Source organism: Limulus polyphemus, unplaced genomic scaffold (genome assembly GCF_000517525.1).
Source record: "Limulus polyphemus unplaced genomic scaffold, Limulus_polyphemus-2.1.2 Scaffold948, whole genome shotgun sequence".
NCBI lineage: Eukaryota > Metazoa > Arthropoda > Merostomata > Xiphosura > Limulidae > Limulus > Limulus polyphemus.
Window position 1 is genome coordinate 58,040 of NW_013666558.1, and position 21,631 is coordinate 79,670.

General features: G+C 31.4%; 2 protein-coding genes across 2 annotated transcripts in view; one reads left to right on the forward strand and one right to left on the reverse strand.

Moving 5' to 3' along the window:
• The window catches only part of LOC106461378, a 25,320-nt gene extending 14,433 nt beyond the window's left edge, over positions 1-10,887 (forward strand). Inside the window, exons 4-7 of the mRNA XM_022388326.1 lie at positions 1,659-1,795; positions 3,548-3,718; positions 5,469-5,564; positions 7,029-10,887. Of these exons, the coding sequence (XP_022244034.1) occupies positions 1,659-1,795; positions 3,548-3,718; positions 5,469-5,564; positions 7,029-7,452 (828 nt within the window). The 3' untranslated portion in view covers positions 7,453-10,887. The remainder of the gene's footprint in view (positions 1-1,658; positions 1,796-3,547; positions 3,719-5,468; positions 5,565-7,028) is intronic.
• A 1,530-nt stretch (positions 10,888-12,417) lies between these two features.
• LOC106461379 (homocysteine-responsive endoplasmic reticulum-resident ubiquitin-like domain member 2 protein) overlaps positions 12,418-21,631 on the reverse strand; it is an 18,983-nt gene continuing 9,769 nt past the window's right edge. The window contains exons 4-9 of the mRNA XM_013921197.2: positions 20,438-20,530; positions 19,743-19,888; positions 16,720-16,833; positions 15,763-16,080; positions 14,248-14,395; positions 12,418-13,734 (exon numbers count right to left, since the gene is read on the reverse strand). Coding sequence (XP_013776651.1) covers positions 13,579-13,734; positions 14,248-14,395; positions 15,763-16,080; positions 16,720-16,833; positions 19,743-19,888; positions 20,438-20,530 — 975 coding nt within the window. The 3' untranslated portion in view covers positions 12,418-13,578. The remainder of the gene's footprint in view (positions 13,735-14,247; positions 14,396-15,762; positions 16,081-16,719; positions 16,834-19,742; positions 19,889-20,437; positions 20,531-21,631) is intronic.

Sequence of the window (21,631 nt, forward strand, 5' to 3'; positions counted from 1 at the left end):
CCCTCTAGTCTTACACTGCTAAATTAGGGACGGCTAGCGCAGATAGCCCTCGTGTAGCTTTGCGCAAAATTAAAAAAAAACAAACAAAACTTGTGAATATAATTTTGTGTGTTATGTTAACATGTGTTCAATTTTTTTTTCCTGTGTCTGTGTTCAATTTCTTCTTTCCTTAATAATCCTGAACCAGGGTTTTTATGGAAGCTTTTGGACTTTCTGTTGGACGTTGGTGTATATGAATAATGAATACCATGGTTGTTTTATAGTGGTTTTGATTCAAGCTTGTTAGCTATTCATAGGTTGAAACATAATTATTCCAATTAATCTTTAAAGTTTGGTAATAATTACAAAAAAAAGAAATATAAAGAACTCAACCCACAATATGTAGTGAACTGTTTGTGTTTCTGCTGTTTAGCTGTATGCAAAATCAAATATTTAGCATTTATTTGTATAAATGGAATTATTTTTTGACTTGTATTATAAGTAGTATGAAGTAGCATTCCAAATTAATTTTTACATATATTAATTTTGTGTTTGTAATGATGTTACAAGTTTAGTCAGTAGGTGTGATCATGTAGTTTATGACTGATACAACCAGTTATGTTATTCACGTACACTTATGTCTGACAAATATGTTCACGTATTTCTAAAATGCAGATTCTGGAAATGTTATACAAAGAATAAGCTGAATTTGGAAAGTAAAGGAAAGCTGGTGAACGAGTAAAACAAATTTTTATTCTCAACAATGTTTCTGTTTGACACCATATTGACTGGCCTTTTATTTATTTTCTTACTGGTTGCTTAGGTAAGGAAGGCTTTGCAATAATCATTTGCACAGGAAAGGATAAAAATAAGAATAATGTAATACTATACTTTTAAGTCTTAGATTACCTATGTGAATGACTATTCCAAATAACATATACAAGGATGTCAAGAAAAGTGAACAAGTTATGTGATTATATGTTCTAAACTAGTTGGGGCATGGCACGGCCGGGTGGTTGGAGCACTCAATTCACGATCTGTGAGTCATGGGATAGAATCTATTCACTGAACATATTTTTTGTTTCAGAGATGGGAGTGTTATAATGTGATGGTCAATCCCACCACTCATTGATAAAGAGTAGCCCAAGAGTTGGCAGTGGGTGGTATTGACTAGCTGCATTCACTCTTGTCTATCACTTCAAACTTGGGATGGACAGTTCAGATTGACCTCATGTAGATTTATCATATTGGTTACGAAAGGATGAAATTAACAATTATTTTAGTTGTGGGAGTTTCTTCAAGTGTGGATCAAGAGTTCCCAATGTTTCTTAAATATGATTTTTTTTTTAAAGTTAATAACAACCAAGCTGCTCATAGACTTGTTAACATATTAGTTAGAAGAGGGTTAGTAGAACAATATACAGTTATATAAATCCTATTGATCAGTATGGCATTACTCAACAACAATGATAGCATCTGTCCTTTTTTTGTCCCTCTGAGTATTCATTTAGAGGAATGGTTACCTATACCTAAACAACATTCTGTATTAGTTTGAAACTCTCAGAGTTTGAGAAACACAAAGTGTGTTTGTGTGTGGTTTTTTTCTTTCTTTCTTCCAACTCTTTAATCTGTTAGTATCTGTCGTCACCAGTTCATGGTGTGGTTGTTTTAAATCGTAGGCAGTGTGTGAAAGTTTGGAGGAAAGTGTATACTTGCTGACGCAAAAGCTGAAGGATAGAGAAGCTGAAGTTAAGCTTTTAGAGGAAGAAATCAGAATACTGCAATCTCAACAAGAAATCTTGCTCAAATCCCTCAAGTAAGTTTGAAATGGCTATAATATGTGTATTTGCAAACAAAACACTGGTGTAGAGAACCATGTAATCACTTACCACTTGTTCAGGAGTGAAGGAACTGTATAGCAAAATAATTAACTTTAAAAAATGTGTTTAAATTTATTATTATGGATACTGTGCCTTTAAACCAATGATTTCGATAAGTTAACTACCAGTTATATTGAAAAGAATATAACTTATACCCTTTCTCCAATGCATTTTATTATATAACACAACTGGAAATTCAGAATAATTATATATTTGTTTAATTTCCAAGAAAAGCTCGGAATGGGTAAGTAAATTAAACACAACCACCTTTGAAGTCATGGGTGTAATACTACTGCAGTGATTAAAGAATTACAAACTTATTAAATGCCCCCCATTCTCCAATACTTGATGCTTACCTATGTAACAAACAATAGTCCCTCTAAACATTTCAAGACATATCCCATAATGCCTCCAATGAACAGTACCTTCCTCAGGTATTTGTATATGGCTTTAGATACATAATTTATTTGTGAACTTGAAATTGTGTTGGAAGTGTTGGTTAATTAGACTTAGCATTTTATACACAACTTTTATTATCAATGGAACATTTGGAGAAGGTAAGTGAATTATAAATCTTATAAGATACTGTAAAACTTTTTTTTAAGTGATAGGGTGCAGTTATGCCTTGAAATAATATTATATGTTGGTACGTAATGGTTCCTTGGCAGCAGAAGCTAGGTCACTTACTGTTATATTAGTGATCTGACTTGAGTAAAAGAAATAAGTGTCATTACCCTAGCAGTAAGCAACCAGACTTGTTTAAAGAAGCTATGTGTTTGTCACTATTATAGCAGTAACTGACTATACTTGTTTAACTGAATGTGCGTGGGGTTAATCCAATGGCACACCCCATAATGGAGAAGGAATACTGGCTGTAATTTCAAAGCCGTTAGTAAACAAAATAAATCAGATGTGTTACAAAAGTATTTGTTCTTAAGACATGTCTGTGAATTGATGACATCAGTCTGACTCGGACAAGTTGGAGGGGCAAGGTGATGTTCACGTGAAGAATAACACTTTTTTGTCAGTTATACAGTTTGAATAACCCAAAATGTGTATCTACAGAAGAATAAACTGTTTTTGTCAGTTATACAGTTTGAATAACCCAAAATGTGTATCTACAGAAGAATAAAACTTTTTGTCAGTTATACAGTTTGAATAACCCAAAATGTGTATATACAGTTTTTTCAGTATGTTTATATATTGTATCTGGTATTTACTCTCCTCTACCATGAACTGTAGTTAAATCAACATCAACAATGTTGAGTAAAATGACTATTTGATAATTCTGACATCAAATACATAATACCATCTTGAATGGCACTCTGTGAAAAGTATTGGCGTGTGCACTTTGACCACCATATATGTATATAGGGTTAAAGAAGTTGTATTGCTGTAGCAGTGAGAAATCAGACTCATGTAAAGAAGCTACCTGTCACTAGCATAGCAACCACACGATCAGACATACTATTTTTATGATATTTGAAGAGACAACCTAAAAATTAAAATATAGATGCTCTGTATTCTCTATCCAACTGGAAAATAACTTGGAAATTAATTTGTGTGAATAAGCTTCAATGTTAAAAAAAAAAAGATTTAGAGGTAATAAAAATGACCAATTAAATGCATGGTTTTAACTGAATTTTTAAAAAACATCAATATTTTATAAGGTCTTATTTATTTAACAGGCTAGAATGTTCACTAACAATGCAGAGTGTAGGATTGTGTCCACAGATGTTGGGTCCACTGACCTCTAGCCCCAAAACTCGCAACTGCACTTCTCAACGTACTTCCAGCCTTCATCTTGTATCTGCTCATCTTCTTCGTCTACATCATCTCAACATGGCTCTGGTCAATATGTGAGTATTTGAACTGTTATAAGAACTATTATTTATCTGTAAGTATGGTATTAGATGTGAACTGACCCTTTACTGCTCACAGATGTTTATTTTCATTGTTTTTTTAATTGAAGGTAGCTTTTAAATTTGGTTTCACATTTTATGTTAAAATATGTGTTTTTTATCTCTGTGTTATGGCAGATATGTTTTTATTTATGTAAGAAAGTGTAGCTTTAGTTTTTAGCAACCCGTTCAAATCTACCCATTGTTAGCTGTGTTTTAAAGACCCACCTTTTTTGTCAATGTACGGGTGTATAAAATATATATATATAAGTTGTAAAATGTCTAATAATACACAATTAAAAACAGTATTAGTATATCATTAACTTGTATACATTTTGAAATTTGCATTTGAGTGAGCAGACACAATTTTAATTTCCCAAACTCATTTTGCTGATGTGGTAAGCCAATTTTTGTATGTCCTGTGAGCAGGATTGAAACCAGCATTTTGCAAATGACCTCCAAACTGAACTAAAGGATTATTTTGCTAGCTTTCACTAGTAAGAAACCTTTTAAGAACTCAAACTACCACACTTCTTCCGTGTAAACATCAGATTATTTATCACATTTTAGATAATATACAAGTGATGATCATTCAGAAATATTGACTGAGTAGTAAACTCCTGGAAATTCTTTTTATATTGACCTTAAAAACTTGTGTAATTATGATTGATGCTGTTAAAGAAAATAAACACTTGCTGTTTATAAGAAACGATAACTTATTTTAAACAACCCTTAAAGTCAAAAATTCTGATTGGACTTGCTGAGGAAATTTAACCTTTGTTGATGGCAGAAATATTTTTTTTGTCAAGTATTCTAAAGTCAGTTTGTATTGGAGTAAGTGGTGGAATGGGTAGGGTATTGACAAGAAAAACAAAACTGAAAATATATATTTGTGAGAAAAAAATTATGAAAATTTAAGTTACCAAATTAGGTTTAAAAATGAACAATTGCTAGAACTTCACTTTGATGCTAGCTAACTTTTTACGACTGATATATCAAACCTTAATTAGCTAATTAATTGGTATTCAGATTTATTCATTTAGATAAATTGCCTTCTGATGGTGTATTTTTTTATACTTTTGTTTACTGACTTGACAATTAAAACTGGAGCAATAATATACTTGCAGAAATGACAGTGTGTCAGTTTTGTTTCCCGAGTATGTGGAAAATGTTAAACGGTAGATATACTTTTTCTACAAGTCCAAAGATAGCAAGTCTTTGAAATTATAAAACTTAAATTTTGTTTTTTTACAGGCTTTTGGGGTATGGCAGTAATGAAATGATTTAAGTTGGAACTTTGTGGATTAAGGGAAGGTTTCCTATTACAATATAAGATTACATATCTAACATTAATGTTCTAGATGGGATCATATATAGGTTTGTTTACTACAATAGTATGAAGTTAATGCATTTCAGAAAGAGATTGAACTTAAATTCAGATTGGATTGCATCATTACTAAGGTTTTATGTACTAATTGATTCAAGTGTACTGATTCATTACTATTTGAGCCTTCAGGATATTGTACTTGCTAATTGATGGACATTTTTCCTCAACTAAAAGAATGTTCCAGAATAGAAAAGAATGACAATGTATAACTTTCAATATAAAGTTTATCCTTACTTGTATTATCTTTTACTCTGTGCTAACCACTTAGTGAATGCTTCTGTGACCCTAATACAAGGTGATAATAATGAATTTATTTTTCAGGCTTGAAAAGTCTCAGAAATATTGGTTTCAGGAAGGTTTATCAACACTAAACCAAAATGACACATTAACAGAGATAGCTGCAAGATTATCAGAAAGGTAGTTTAATTTTTGCTACTAATTCTAAGTGTGATATTTCTATTACATTTGTTTTTACAAATGGAGAGAAATCTAGATATTTTCATTCTCAAGTAAGGTGTATGAAATAATCTTAAATACAATTGGACAGAGATTACATGAATAGATACAATTTAAATATTTCAATGTTTAAGTATCATAGAAAAGAACCTAGTACATTAAAAAAATGTGACTGATGTTATGTAACTGGACAGGAAAAATGACCATTAAATATGACTTCATAGACCCTGTTAAACACACAATTCAAGAAAACAAAGAATGGTATAAGGCTAAGAATGTTAAAATACAAAAAGTTTTAAATATGCAGAATGTGTATTCTCATGTATGTAGTGTGAATGCATAACTTTTTTTATTTCCTTTTATTTGCTTTATAATATTAGGTTGTCATGATATTAACCAACCCTTTTCACCTTTCTAATTATAAAATTAATATCTGAAATGTATTGCATACTGTTGTGGTGTAATGAGGTTGAACTGAATCAATCTCAAAGTAATGGGATAGGTCTACTTAATAACAGGAGATTCAACAAGAGGGTTATTATAGAGTAATGCTGCATCTCATAAGAATGAAATAAAGAGATTGGAAAATACAAAGTGAACAATCTTTATTAAAACAAACTTAACACAAACAGTGTGGACCTGCTTTTACAGAATGACAGACTGTTTGTTTTATGGGATTTTCCATGTCTTCTCTCGGACTGCTTACTCTATGAAGGTTTCTACCAGACTGTTTAAAATCTAATGATCCTTACTTCACAGCAAATGTTCCATTTTCCCAGTGTGACCAGCGATACCCACACAACTGGTCATTCTCATTCAAACATGTGAGGCTGTAACCTTGAAATACTACCCACTCTACCACTGAAGGACAAACTGTTGTCGACATCCTTGTTCAATGTGTAACATTACAGCCACATACCTGCCATTGGAAGAATAGTTATCTCTAGAGAATGAAAAAGGATCAAAGACAGTTAGAATGAAATGAACTTGACGACTTTCTTGACCGTGGAAATAACTTAAATTTATAATAATATTCTATTAAAAAACTTTGAGGTAGAAACACACAGTATGTTAACATACCACACTGGATCAAACATGACACAGATGTGTTTCTCTATATTCTTACTATGCCGATGGCCACTTTTGGCTTTTACTTTTAATGTTTTTGTTTTGAGTTAGGGCTAATCACAGACTGTATTAATGTGAATTAACTTTTTTATTTCATTTTTTGTGTGTACAGCGTAATGAGTTTTGTATTTATAGTTATTTGTATTAGTTTCTTTCATTTTTGAGAAAAAATATGGACAAAAGTTAAAAAAAGGAATGTTGAGGAAAAATTTAGTTATGAAATATTTTGACAGTTGTAATTATTAGAAGTAAGTTTTGTGTGGATTAGCTATAAATTGTTGCTTTAAATCATTTAAGATCCTCAAGCTATTTGGATACAAGAGGGCCATTCTTTGGGAGTTCAATTTGTCCTCGAGTTGTTTCTAAGTCTCCATCTTTTGAAGATATTCCTGAAAGATATGGTGGTGATGGATGTACTGAGCCAGAAGAAAGGTTACCACCACTAGGAGGTATTGAAAATCCACCTATTTTGGAAGAAGGAGATAATGTTCAAACAGTCTCTGGGAGATACGAGGATGTTAATACTTCAGTTATATGCGAAATGTTTCCTGTTGTTTCTGAAAAAGGAAGTTTAGATGAGCCATTAGCAGAAAGTATGAAAATGTTTGAACAGGTGCCTTGCAATGACAGTTGTAAAGTGTTAAGTGTTTGTACTCATCCAAGTGACAAAATTCTGACCAAAACTGATTTCTCTTCTCAAAGTGAAGTAGCGGAGTTATAGTCTTGGTTCGTTGGACAGTTTTGATTTTCTTTAACTAGTTTTATTTTTCCAAGAATTGACGTAGTGAAAAGAAAGTTAACTTACATTTATGTGAAGAACTTCAAAGATATTTATTGTGATATCTAACGTTTTTTTTGTATGAACTCTGAAAGAATTTGAGATAATAATGACACAAACTTAAGTGTTACGCTGTTTTATAGTCTGTGAACACAAGAATGGTACATTGTTGTAATATATTCAGTATAGAAAATTATTGGAACTAGTAATATTTTTTAGTCTAGTTCCAGTTTTATTAGAGCTGTTTATAATGTACATTAAGCACTAACTAATTATTAACATAAAATTATACATTAGTTCACCTGTTCGTTGAAGTAGTGTCAAACTCTCAACCAAGATAGAAATTATATTGTAGAGTGTGTTTGTGTGACTAAACAGTCTGTGATTATTAGTGCCTAGTTTTTGTGATGCATGAACATGTTGCATTCAAAGTTGGAATTCATGAAAATTGAATTTCGTTTTTTTTAACTTTTTTCACACTGGATGTTTGTGGATTTGTAAACAAAACAAATATACATTGTTTATAATTGAGGTCTAAAGGTAAAAGGCTACCATCATTAATTATCTTTTATATACTTGTATGTTTTATAAAAACTTGTTTCAGCATTTGTGCTTGGAGAGAAAGGAAATTAGCACTGAGAGAAAAATTGAATTTTATAACCTAGCCAGTGTATCCAGGTTTCGATATAAAGCTTTCTGTACTTCTCACAAATTAGCCATTCATTGTTCAAATTCATTTATCACTATTAACAATAGTTTTATATGCACAGTTAGACAATTTAAATATAAAAAATTTAAAACAAACTTCTTTAAGTAAATGTTCTGTAAAGAGTGACAGGAAATCTCTTGAGTAATGCTTTTGGATGTTTATGGGTACGTGTGCTTCACAAATTTCTGTATTTATATCACTGGCTGTATACAAAAATTGGTTAAAGTTAAAAATGCAAAACTCTGTAATCAGAGTACGTTCAAAAGGGAGTTGTTTTAATAACTTCAAATTATGATTTAAGATGCATCTGCCCCAAGTAATTTCAAGATCTTTTTGTAATGATACTGTACATAGAATAAGGCAAGTTTATCCTTTATTATAACATTTTGTATACCAAAATCCATAGTTTTATAAAATAAAATAAAAAACCTTCTTAATTACCTTCTTTTATCTGTAAGATTTAAAATATTTTTCTTTCCTGCAAGTGCAGCATGTTTCTGTGCTTGTGTGATTTTACAGGCACATTTGAGTTGTAATTCCATTTAACAACTAAAGCTGTTAAAAGTTTAATTTTGAGATTGTTAGTTTGTGTTATATGATACTTTCTTTACTCGGTTTACAGTCAAACATAATATAATAGCATTTCGACCATGCATCTCGTGCTGCTCGAAACTGCTGACAACTCCTTTTGCTTGATACCGGAGTTTAATCAACATGAGGCATTTTGTATTATACTGATTGATGTTTAACTAGGCAACAAAAAGTAACATTTGAAAAACATAACTAACCAAAGTGACAATACATTTCATTATTGGAACAGTTCATGGATTTTTTTAGAATTAGATACATGTTGCTTGTACAAATTAATTTGCAACTATAGGCATTTCACTGTAGTATTGTTTTGTTCTTCCACTTCGGTGATATAACAGTAAAATAGTTTAATTTAGAAGTTTCATGACATTAAGTTGAAGCCAAAACTTTTGATATTTTAACACGTGTATTATCTACTTGGCCTTAAAACATGAAACAAAAATAAACATTTATTATTACCAAATATTTTTTACTTTTGTACAGTTGGAAGAGTTAAATTTGTGTCAATGCCCGCACTGTTCTCTACTTCCCGACCTAGAATACTGTGAAAAGGCTTAAGAGTGCTATTTAAGTCTTTCAGAGTGCACACGTACTTTAGTTTGTAACATTTCATTTTTCTGAACTGTTGTTTTGCATTTAATTATTCTTTTATCATTTTGAGAATTTAACTTACCATTTGATCAAACTAGTTGGATGATATTATTTAACCTAGACAAAAGAACTAAATTTTAGTTTTAGTGCAGTTTGAATGCTAGGTGGAATAACGAACTGCTTAATCTACTCTGTACTGCTCAGCTTGAGAACTGTTTGATTTAAGTACAGGTATCTTCAGCTTTTACTCTCGAGATCAGTAAATTCTTCTTCCTGGTGTGCTATCTCTTGTAATCACATGCTGGAGTTTACTTGAAAAGTTGATTGATTGTATGTGTAATACAAAAATAGCAGTCATACAGCACATAATTATGTTACACGAACCATGTTTCAAAATGTCTCAAGCTATCAAGTCTGTATAAAATCAAGACAACCCCAATAGAGCAACAGATTTACCTTCTTAATTATGGGCCAAATAGCCAGGTTAGAGACCTTTTAGAGTCATCCGTAATTTTGGACTACTAACCAGAGGGAGGGAGGGTAGCAAAGTTAGCAGCACCTACTGTCACACGTGCTTTGTCCAGCTGTTTAAACTGATTAATTGAATTAATTTTATCACGCATCTACAGCTGAAAGTATGGAACACGTTCGATGGTATTACAACTCAAATCGTTACTTAAACACCATCATTTCTGAACTTGAAAATGTATATATTTAAGTTAAAGACATAATAAACTTTTATTGAAATTTGTATGTTTCGTCGTCTAAGCAAATGTCTCCCTTTCTTTCACTACCAATGTCAAATGAACATTATTAACGGGAGTTTTTCATTTGTTGTGTACATTTATGTACTCAGCATAGATATTTCCTGAGGACAAATATAACTAGAAGAATTGTTCTTTTTTAGACTAAATAAACTAGTTATTAGAAAAAAAAGAATGAGTTAAAACAGCATTTTTTAATAAATGAATACCCAAATCTATTTCAGAATGAAATTTGTACATGTAAATGAAGAAATAAACACAGAAATATGTGGATTATTTTTCAAGTTTCAACTTCACAATTATAATAAAATAACATAATGCAAAACTAGTAACCAAAATCCAGAATTAAAACCACTATTTATTCTGGTAATTTGAGACATTTATTTGTTCTTAAGATTATGTTAAGTAAAAGTAAGTGTTGTTGGTTGGGTATGAAATTCTTACTTCATTGACATGTGTAAGTTATTTTAAAAGTTTAGTTTGTTGGAAGTTTAAGCACAAAGTAACACAATGGGCTATCTGTGTTTTGCCCACCACGGGTATCAAAACCCGGATTCTAGCAGTGTAACTCCACAGACGTACCGCTGTGCCACTGGGAGGCTACTTTTAAAAAAAAAGAGTTCTGTATATTGTTTTGCTAAAATCTACGTTAAATTCCAATTATTGTAAAATTAAATTGTAGAAACTAAAATTTCTTGTAATGGCAAAAATAATACACTAAAATACCGGTCTGTGCTTTATTTTTTATGATGACTGGGAAGTTTATTTGTATAATTAATGTAAAATGGGCATAAATATTTGTTGCGTCATCGAGATCATGTGATTCTCACGCTTACTACTTTCTAGAATTATCCTGTACTTTGGCGAATGTTCTAGTTCTTACTAGATATAGGGTAGGTGGGTATATATAAGAGGGGACAACATGACGCGAGAAGGTAATGTGTGTGTAGAGAGTGTGTAATTGATCTGCAGTCAGAAGTATTATTGACGTTCGTTGGTATAGCGTTGTTTTAGAGCGATTGTTGAAGTTGAGTGTGTCGGTAAAGTTATATTCGGAAAGAATAAACCAGTTTTATTAAGTAAAGACTTGTGTTGTTAAAATTTCGTCGGAACAAAGTTACGGAAAAATCAATTAACAAACGGAGACATAACATGTTAACATTGAGAGTATCCAGCTGATGAAACAATGCATTCTAATCTTTATAACTAGAAATGTATATAGAGAGTTGTGGCCAGATTGATCTTAGCAGTCAATCTCGGTATATACAGCTCTTACTCTGATTGGGAATCATCACTAACTATAAAAGGTTTATTCCTTTCATTACTCGTTGCTTAGCAACAAAACTATCGCCTGATTGTTCTTAGGTCAACTATGGTGTTTGTTTATGTTGAATACTCAATATTCACGGTGCTTTGCTAGAAAGGTTTTTTTTTATTTTTTGATAACTTTGGTGATATAAGAGCAAAATTGTATAATTCAGAAGTTTTGTGACAGTTGTAGCCAAAAGCAAAATAAAATTCACCACGCTGTGTTTCAACTAGGTCTTACCTTATGTTTGTGTATTAAATTAGACTATAAATACTATAGTCAGTGTTTAAAATGGGGAATAAATGTTAATTAATAGATATTATTTTGGTATTTTAACACGCATGTTATCTACTTGACCTTGAAACAAAGAAAAAAAATAAACGTTTATTACTATCAGATATCTTTTATCCTTTGTACAGTAGGAAGAGTTGAAAATTTGTGTTGGAATGTCTGCACTATGTTTTCTACTTCCTGACCTAGAATACAGTGAAAAGGCTCAAGAGTGCACACATACTTTTGTTCACGATAACATTTAATTTTTCTGCTTAGCTTTTACAAAAAATGTGATGATTAAAGAGCTACCTCGAGACTGATGAAATAAGTTAAGAGTAGGTAGCATGTTGGCGGTACAGACAAGTTCGTTTTAGTTAAATCTTCTTCAAAGAGCTTCAAATGTGTATTGAGTATTGCATGTGCTATGAGAGACAGAAAGGTTTATAGGTGTGAAAATTAAAGTTACATTCAGAAGGTTATCTACAGTACTACTGTAAGATATCAATTTTGACAGAGAATTTTATAAAAGAATTCTAAAGCTTTTCAGAATACAATCCACAAGGCATTTCTCTCTCTTGAAACTGTAATGTCATCCTACATCCTTTAGTATAACTAACAGTTCTACTTCTCTGTTGTTTTTATTGTTTAATAAACAAACGGTTAAGTTTTCTAAGGATAAAAGGCCTTTATTTATTCAGTATATACAGATATGCTAGTAGTGGAAACTCAAATAGCAATGACTAGGTCGGAAATGAAAAACCCTTGACAACCCAGCAAGGAAAAAAAAAGCCACCTACTGGCATCAAAATAGGGGGAAAAAATCTTTAGAATATTTTACATATTCAGAGATCATATTATGACTTATAAAACTTATTTAAGCAGTGGAAAAATGTATCTCATTCCATTTTAAAAACTGAAATAAGATACTTTGATATAAGCATATTTATTGCACTGTATCTTTTAAAATATTAACTACAATTATGATTTAACCGGGGAACCAACAAATAGCTAGTTGTATACTTTCATGTAATATATTCTAATATAATACACTTTATTCTCATCTTGAAAGAATTTGGCACAGCTAAGGTGCATATGCTTATGTTACTTCGTATCAAAGTTTTTCCATCGATAAATTTTAATACAGTATTTCAAATAAACTTATTCATTTAGGAAAATAATATATATATATATATATATAAATATGTTCATAGCCACTAAATAATAGAATGACCTTTTGATATATTATATGATTTTAATATTAAAGTGTGTGTGTGGGGAGTATAAAAACATTTACAAAACACTATTATATTTGCATATTCTATACGTTTCTAAAAAAGTCAGAATACAGACTGTAAAAGCTCACTTCCCCATAAGCTACATATACAATACTTTGAGGAATTCCCACAAAAATGTCTACTGTTACAAGTGTGTTGGACCAAAGATCAGATGAAGAAATTAAAACTAATCCAGTTGAAGGCTTTCCTTTAACAGTTAGCACACAAACAAGTTATAAAACATCAGTGTTCATGAATATTTGAAAAATTTCAACCCATTGACTGCCAATTCGTCGTATGGGGTACGGTTCGCCTCCAGCAGTTGAATGCGAGTGTGCTGTACAAGGTGTACGGCTGGTACACTTAATATCTAGAGCAGCCACAGTGAATGTGTTAAAGTTAATTGTGAAAAACAAAAGTAATTATAAAGTGGACTTTGCACATAACATTTGATATGCTGTTATAAATCTTAGGTTGACACACTCGGGTTAAGTGATAAAGATTTCTTATCCAAAAAGCAAACTTGAAGTACAATCACTAACCCTAAACAAACCAAGTCTAATTAACATTGACAGGAGGAGGTTGCTCAGGTACTAGAGATAAGAAAAAGCTGGAGATAAAGCTCCAAATGCAAGCTAGTTGAGAAGGGTGAGAAACGGTTACTGACCCCTGGCCATTCGTCATGTCCTCCAAGTGTTGGGCCTCATCAGCACCCTAATGCAAGAAAAATAAATTTAGCTAAAGATCATTAAACATTGGTATAACCAATTATAAAACATGTATGGTAAAATTTTCATAATATCTCAATACTAAATAAACTTCACAAACTGAAAATTGTTTGGCAAAGTCTTGTATTCATATCACATTAACATACAAAAAATAGTATATTTTTTTTAAAAAAAAAAAGATAAATTCAAGATTTTGTCAGGAATGTACTTGATAGTTAATGTTAAAGGCTGGATCTGAAAAAGTTGTCATTACAGAACTACTATGCGGTATTAGAAAAGCTACTCAGTTATATTTCTCATAAAAGAGTGTTAAAAAATAAGCCACTTTTTTAAATTTTACAACAAGAATCACCTTGTGGCCTTATAATATCATCTAATTGTTTAAAGATTCCTCTAAAAGTTTATCTAGTATGTTTATGCTTGCTAAATGTACAAGTGACGAGTCATCAGTAGACTTGGCACCCCACCCCTCGGTTAACTTGGTAAAAAGAGAACTCGCCTCATTTTGAAGGTTGTTTTGTTCACGTGGTGGTGAGGAAGGGTTTTGGTGCTGCTCTTCCATTGGATAGTTTCCGTTATTTTCATTGTCTGGGTGGTTTTCACGTTCTGGGATCTGTATTCTTCTACCAAAGAAGCCTCTACGATAGCTAGTAACAGTTAATATTCTTATCAATATCAGTTCTTGTTGTTCACAATTAAGCCTCACGAAGAAAGGATAACTGATAATATGAGTATTATATGAAGTTTAGATAACAAGGACTGTATCATGAAATAAATATATTCAACTTAAAGACTTCCTAGAAATATAACTGCTACAAGGACTTATTTTATGGATTTTGGTTATATACAAATGCCTAATTTCTAGACCAGAGGCATATAAAACTTATTTTACCCACGCATTACTTATTGATTGGTAGACTATAACAGTAGTTTCTACAATGTGTGCTACTTATTGATTGGTAGACTATAACAGTAGTTTCTACAATGTGTGCTACTTATTGATTGGTAGACTTTAACAATAGTTTCTACAATGTGTGCTACTTCCTGATTGGTAGACTATAACAGTGGTTATAGTCATTGAACCATACTTCGTATTTAACAATAGTTTCTACAATGTGTGCTACTTATTGATTGGTAGACTATAACACTGGTTTCTACAATGTGTGCTACTTCTTGATTGGTAGACTAAAATAGTTGTTTGTACAATGTGCATTATTACCTGGCCTAAACAAAGTACATAAAATCCTATCAAATCTGGGTTATTAGGTTACAAACCTGTCTTTGACAAAGTACATAAAATCCTATCAAATCTGGGTTATTAGGTTACAAACCTGTCCTTGACAAAGTACATTAAATTCTGGTTGTTAGGTTTTCGTATTATTTCAATTCTCTACAAACCTAGACAATTGAAGCAAAGAGAAAAAAAAACAAAACATGAACATTAACTTTTGTTCTTAAAGAAAAATGTTACAGTATTTTGGACAACTAAGAGCTGCTACTTTCTACAGATCAACTCCTGGAAGAAAATTTGGTGCAGTTCTTACTATCAAACAGTATGTGCAAAATGAACAATACCAAAAAAAATCAATACTTGAATATGGAACTTGTGACTATGTTAAAAATAGAAGCATACATATTCATTTACATCGTGATCCAATATTATGGGTAACATTTAATTTCTTATTTTAGTTATTCAAACAATGCAAGTGCAACTGGCAAGATTTGAATAAAAGCCAAAGACTTGTGTATACTTTCAGTTAATAAAAATCTTTTAATATTTTTACAGATATATCAACATATTCCAGTACTGACCAATGATGGTATTCAGTGTTTACATATTAACAAGAATACCCCACTAATGACCAATAATACTTAGCATTTACAGATACATTAAGGACGGGCAATGTTTACAAATATAATAACAAGGATCTGCGTTTGAACCACGGGCAATTCGCTACTTACTGGTAATTAACAAAGATATTTTTACTAATGACAAACAATCTTTAAGACTTACAGATATATAAACAGGGAGATTCCTGTGACTATCAAAAACCTTCCAATGGATGAGTAAAAGAAAACAATGCTGAAAAGAACAAGGCTACGACTGAAAAAATAAAAACAGTCCAGCCAATCCCAATTCACAGCCTCATCCTCATCCTCCTCCATAAGAGGTCCTCCTTGAACATTCATCTGCATGTTGTTATTATTGGCAGGTTGGGGCTGGACTCTGAGGTTTTCATTGGCTACATTGATGTCAGCTACTGCTGAAGATGCCGTTTCACCTGTCACAGGAACTCCTGACTGGGGACTAAGGCTAGTTCCTGTCTGAGCACTGAAAACAACATTCAGAAATGATACATTACTACTACAAGTTTAAAGTTCTAAAAGAAGTTTGTTGCTCAAAAATGGACTTAATATTTGAGTACAATACTCCTTTAAAACATGTTTCAGCTTCTTAAAGGCTAGTAATGTATCAAAAATCTTGAAAATTGTAAAATCAATTTAATAAATGACAGAGAAATGAGTGGTTCTTTTGGCTGAACAACTTTTACCAGGCTTCGGTGATGGTCACTTGCAGAAATTAAGCATCCAGTAACATAAGACAAACTGATGCAGACAGTCTTTTTATAGTCATAGAAATTTTATGGGAACACATAACCTCTAATAATGATACTCATAGTGTAAATTCTGTATTGGAGAACTTGGAATTATTTGCATATCAACACTCATGATGGTGTTATCCTCTTCTGACTATTAGAAAAGACACCAATCATCAGACTTATTAACACTGAAGCTGAATTTCAGACTTCTTATGCAGGTTAGTTGAAAAAAAGGTTTTTAAAGGTCATAGAAACAAACAAGTAGGACCACTTTCAAAATATAGGTGTTACAGGTTAACTGTAGATATTCAACATTTATTTCAACATATATTGGTGTGTAAGTTATTAAAGTAGACAGTCTCCATACTTACTACTGCATGTAGTGGGCCACGTACTGAGCATAAACGTGTTGTATGGCTAGCATCTGCTGCAACATTTCTTCGGGATTCAAAGGGACACCTGGGGACAACTGGTAACCGGGAAAGCTATAACAATTATTTGCTATTAATTATTTAGTTACAATACTTTTAGGTTGTTATTCTGGTCTGTAGGAGTTTAATCCTTTCCAGACAAGAGGTTTGTCACTAATTTTCCTTCTCAAACTGGATGTACTTAACAGAGTTGTATGAAGCATATTACAAACTTAATAAATAATTTATAGTTGTGGTTTAAAGAAATCAAATATTTTGACTTAGTATTTCAGTCATTTTTTAAGTTAAGAATTTTTACAACTCTGTTGCGAGATACTGTTTTAAAAAGTTAAAAATTGCTTCCTTTTATATTATAATTAAATTTATTTCTTATTAAGTTCAATATGATTGATATTTAATAACATGCTTGTTTTGATAATTTATTTTGCCAATTGTAACAGTCACCAATTCTGCTTACAAACCATAAAAAATAGAGCTAAAACTATGAATTATTAGTGACCTAAGACAACTCACCCTTCAAAATGGCACCACCAGTATCTTTGTTAGGCTAAATATTGTAATTTTTGATAATAAATGATCAATTTATAGCTAAATGTAGTTTCTTTCCACAATATAATGGGTTATTTTATGTGTTTGTGTGTGCATTGTTTGAGCATGATAATCTTAATAATAATATTCAATAAATAATGACGAGAGTCACGGGCATATTTTTCTACTATTGACTGCACTTGCTAAACCTAACTAAGCTTACATGATGGTTTGTCATAGAAGGAACTTTTTAATAGGATTCAAACAGATATAATTTAACATAAAAATATTTTCAGGAATGAAAGGAATATCTACAGAATCTGTAGTTTGTTCCAAAGTCTTAACTTTCCATTAGATTGCTTTGTTCACCCCCCCCTATAACTCTTGCTTACTTTACTTACTCTACAATGACATAAATAGTTCACCATCTACTCTATCCAAATTAATTTAAATACTGCCTACGGGCAAAAATTGAGTCATAGCAGACTGCTGTTCTATCACCTTTTTTAGTAATATATATAACATTTTTTTACGGCAAACAATTTTCAAACCTGACTTCAAATATGTGAAAATGTATCACCGTCATAGTATCACCTCTTGCTGGAATAATGCCTCAGCTAGATCTTAATGCTTGGGCACAAAACAGATTGAAACGTTAGGTGTTGTTGTTTTTTCAGTTTATTATGTATGTGCAGCATTTGTCATAAAAGTACTTCAATTTACATTTCTCTTTAGGCTCAATAAATATTAGATGTGAAAAAAGCAAATACTTAAGTAACCCTGTTCTTTTAAATGAACTAATATACACCGTTGGTGAAGCAAATGGCAAAACTGTGCTTTATATACTTTGCTATTTTTGCCCTATTATACCCAAGGTACATTGGGTTATTATTTACACCTCTGTGTCACACATCTACAGCACAGTATGATCAGCTAATAAGTTCTATGGTAGTGATAGTGAATAAAATGTCATCCAAACAGAAACTATAGTTTTCCAATGTCACTAGTTCCTTAAAAATTTGTTTTAGTTTCTACTTTGTTTTCACCAACTACAAAAATCTGGAAGAGTTGTGCTATTTTTAGATAATTTTTAATTGTTGTTGAAATGATATATTAACCCATTAACTGCGGCAGGAGCAGCTCAGTTGCCATTTTCTGACTCACGGATAAAACTGAGTTGCCATCAATCACAATAAAATGGTAATTTTTGTCATTCGCATAGAGTTATAGTTATATACGTGCGACTGATGGATATTTCCGTCATTCGCAGCTGAGCCATAGAACTTCAATGATGAAAATATCCGTAATCGGCAGTTAATGGGTTAAATTCCAGCACTTTTCCTTTGGGGAATTAGCACTACCTATAGCAATTTTAAAAGTCAAGGTTCATTAGTAACTGTTCAGACCACATGGTGAAGCACGATGAAAGAATGACAATGAAAAGCTACAACACAAATTCAATAACAAAGAAGGACAATCATATGAGAAAGAAGCCATGGATAGTTATGTTCTCAAAGCAGCATAGTTTCTTAGCAAATATAGACCTCTAGTTTGGAATGATCATAAAACTTTTTTTTTAAGTTTGATGTGTTGTTTACAGGCAAGATTCTTCTAAGCTGTGCAGTAATGAAAGTCAAAAAAAATTTTCTTTGTGAATGTAACAAAAATGACAAAATATTAATTCTAAAATATTTTTGTGTTAATAATTATTGAAATGGAGTTAGAATTATTTTTACTTAAATTTTGAAATTTAATACAAGGTGAGCACATAACACCTGGAAAATGCTCTTTGGTCCAGAGAGGGTTAAAGACTAAAAAATTATAATAAAATACTACTTAGTTCTTCTGATATAAAATGAGTGGTAAACATTTGTAACGAAAATAAATTCAAACACAAGAAAAAAAAAAAGTTACGCCAATAAACACGAACTCATAGAATTAAATTTTCATAACTTTGTTTTCACAAAGCAGAAAAACTGCAAGCAATATTTTTAGAACCCTCATGCATCAATATCAAGTCAGGTTAAGAAGCCATCAGAAATTTAGTTGCAATAATTTATTTTCTTAAACAATAAGTTTGAAATATAATTTGACAAAGCAAAATAAGTTAAAAACATAATCCAATGATTGTCAGGCATCACAAACACAGAATTAGCTCTAGTAAATCTCCAATAACAATGAACAACTAGTTTTAATATTTTATGACTGGAAAGTGTTTAACAGCTTGACCATAGTACAACTAAAAAAACTATATGTATAAAATTTAAATGTCTTTTAAATTCATTAAATTAACTAAGATCTTTTTTAAAGAAACAGTTTGTTAACCTCATCAAATTGAAACTGATTATTTAAATTTCTATGATTAACAAAATATCAGTAGAGGCCTGAATTACCTCTCCTAGCTAGATCAGTTACAAAACAAGGATGGTTAATACCTATTTGTGTTGAAATGAGTTGTTGATCGGTGATGAACGGCATCAGAACTAGTGGCCAAGAACGGAGAATCACTTTGATTAGTAGGGCTTGTATGGTTTGAACAAAATGTTGCATTGTCAAAACTGTTAAAGCTCTCCCAGGTTTTCTGTTCAAGAAATATACAAAGTATATACCAACAAAAAATGTAACTAATCCAGGGATACATATAAGTAGTTATTATGGAGAAAAGTCTTTTTTAATTTTACACAGTAGACAAATCAAATATCATATTATTTACAATTTCAGTTAACTAGGCGATTTAACAAACTAATGGTAATAATAACAAAAAATATTATTTCTAAGATATGACATCTTATAACAACCGAGACAACACAGAAATATGCGATGTAGAAAAAGCACAAAATGAAGATGTCTACCAAAACTAATCTACAGAGAAATTTCAAGTTCATTACAAAGCAGCAGAGTAACCCTATAAAAGAGTCAGATCACAACTGATATTACTAATTAAACTCAACTGTATAGTTTCAATTTCTTGGGAGGTTTTCTTAAGTTTACTAGGGCCAAAAAATTTGGAAAACTCCAAACTGATGTGAAGAAAAAGAAAACTTGTACTCAATTTTGTGCCTTTCACTAATCTCAGGATATGTGATATAAGCAACAAATAATGCACGCTAACAAACAAAGATGGTCTTACCTCTTTAGCCTGTCGTCCACTAGGATCCGATATATCAGGTTCATTTATTGTAGAACATACAAGATGAACTACATGAGTTTCGTTTTCTTTATCCTGTTTAAAAATATAATGAAATACAATCTCTGAAACAAATATGTAATTTCATCCCTTCTTACAACTAAAACTGTCTTTCTCTTGATAACTATACTATACTCTTAGCCACATAAAAGCCGAGCATGTAAAATGTTAAGATTGTTTTCCTCTCGGCTATTTTTTTCCTTTGTCTTTCTCTTTTAAGATGTGTTTTCAAAAAGTTTTATAAACAAAAATCTGAAACACAATCACTTAATGACTATAAAAAAGGTATCCATATTCTTTTAAAATGACAGTTTGTTTACAGAGAAAAAGAGTTATAAATAACACATATGGCTTTACAGTACTTACAGTGGACTTATTAAACAAACTATTGAAAACCATAGTAAATGTAACAAATTATGAAGATCTTATGTTAGTTTCAACACATTTGTGCAATCTCTCATTTTGTCCTCTGAAGAACTATTTTGTTTTCCAATTACATTAGTAAACAAATCCTAATACAGGACCTGGCACAGCCTGGTGGTTAGGGTGCTCAACTCGCATTCTGAGTGTCGTGGGTTAGAATTACCTTCACACCTTACTGTCATGGATGAATTATAGTGTGACAGTAAATCCCACTATTTGGTGGTAAAAGAGTAGCCAAAGATTTGGCAGTGGGTAGCATTAACTAGCTGCCTTCCCTCTAGTCTATTACTGCTGAATTACGAACAGCTGGCACAAATAGGCCTCATAAAGCTTTGAACGAGATCCAAAACAAAACAAATACAGCATAAATTTTATTAAGAATACCACAGAGTAAAAATTCAGCTTTTAGATAAAAGTTACAGTTTTTATTCAAAATTCAATCTTGATGGCAAATGAAATATACCGTATTTTTCGGTGTATAATACGCACTTTTTTTACCCCAAAATTTGATGTCAAAATTTGCTTGCGTCCTATACACCAAAGGTATGAATAATATATATGTATATATAGATGTACACAAGCCATGTGTAAATATATTTAAATAGGCATGTATAGTTTAGTTCAATTGAAGGTGTTCTTTATAACAATAGCAGTTTTTTTTCTTTTAAAAACATAAATATTTATAATGCTCCCTAAATAATAAAAAAATAAATT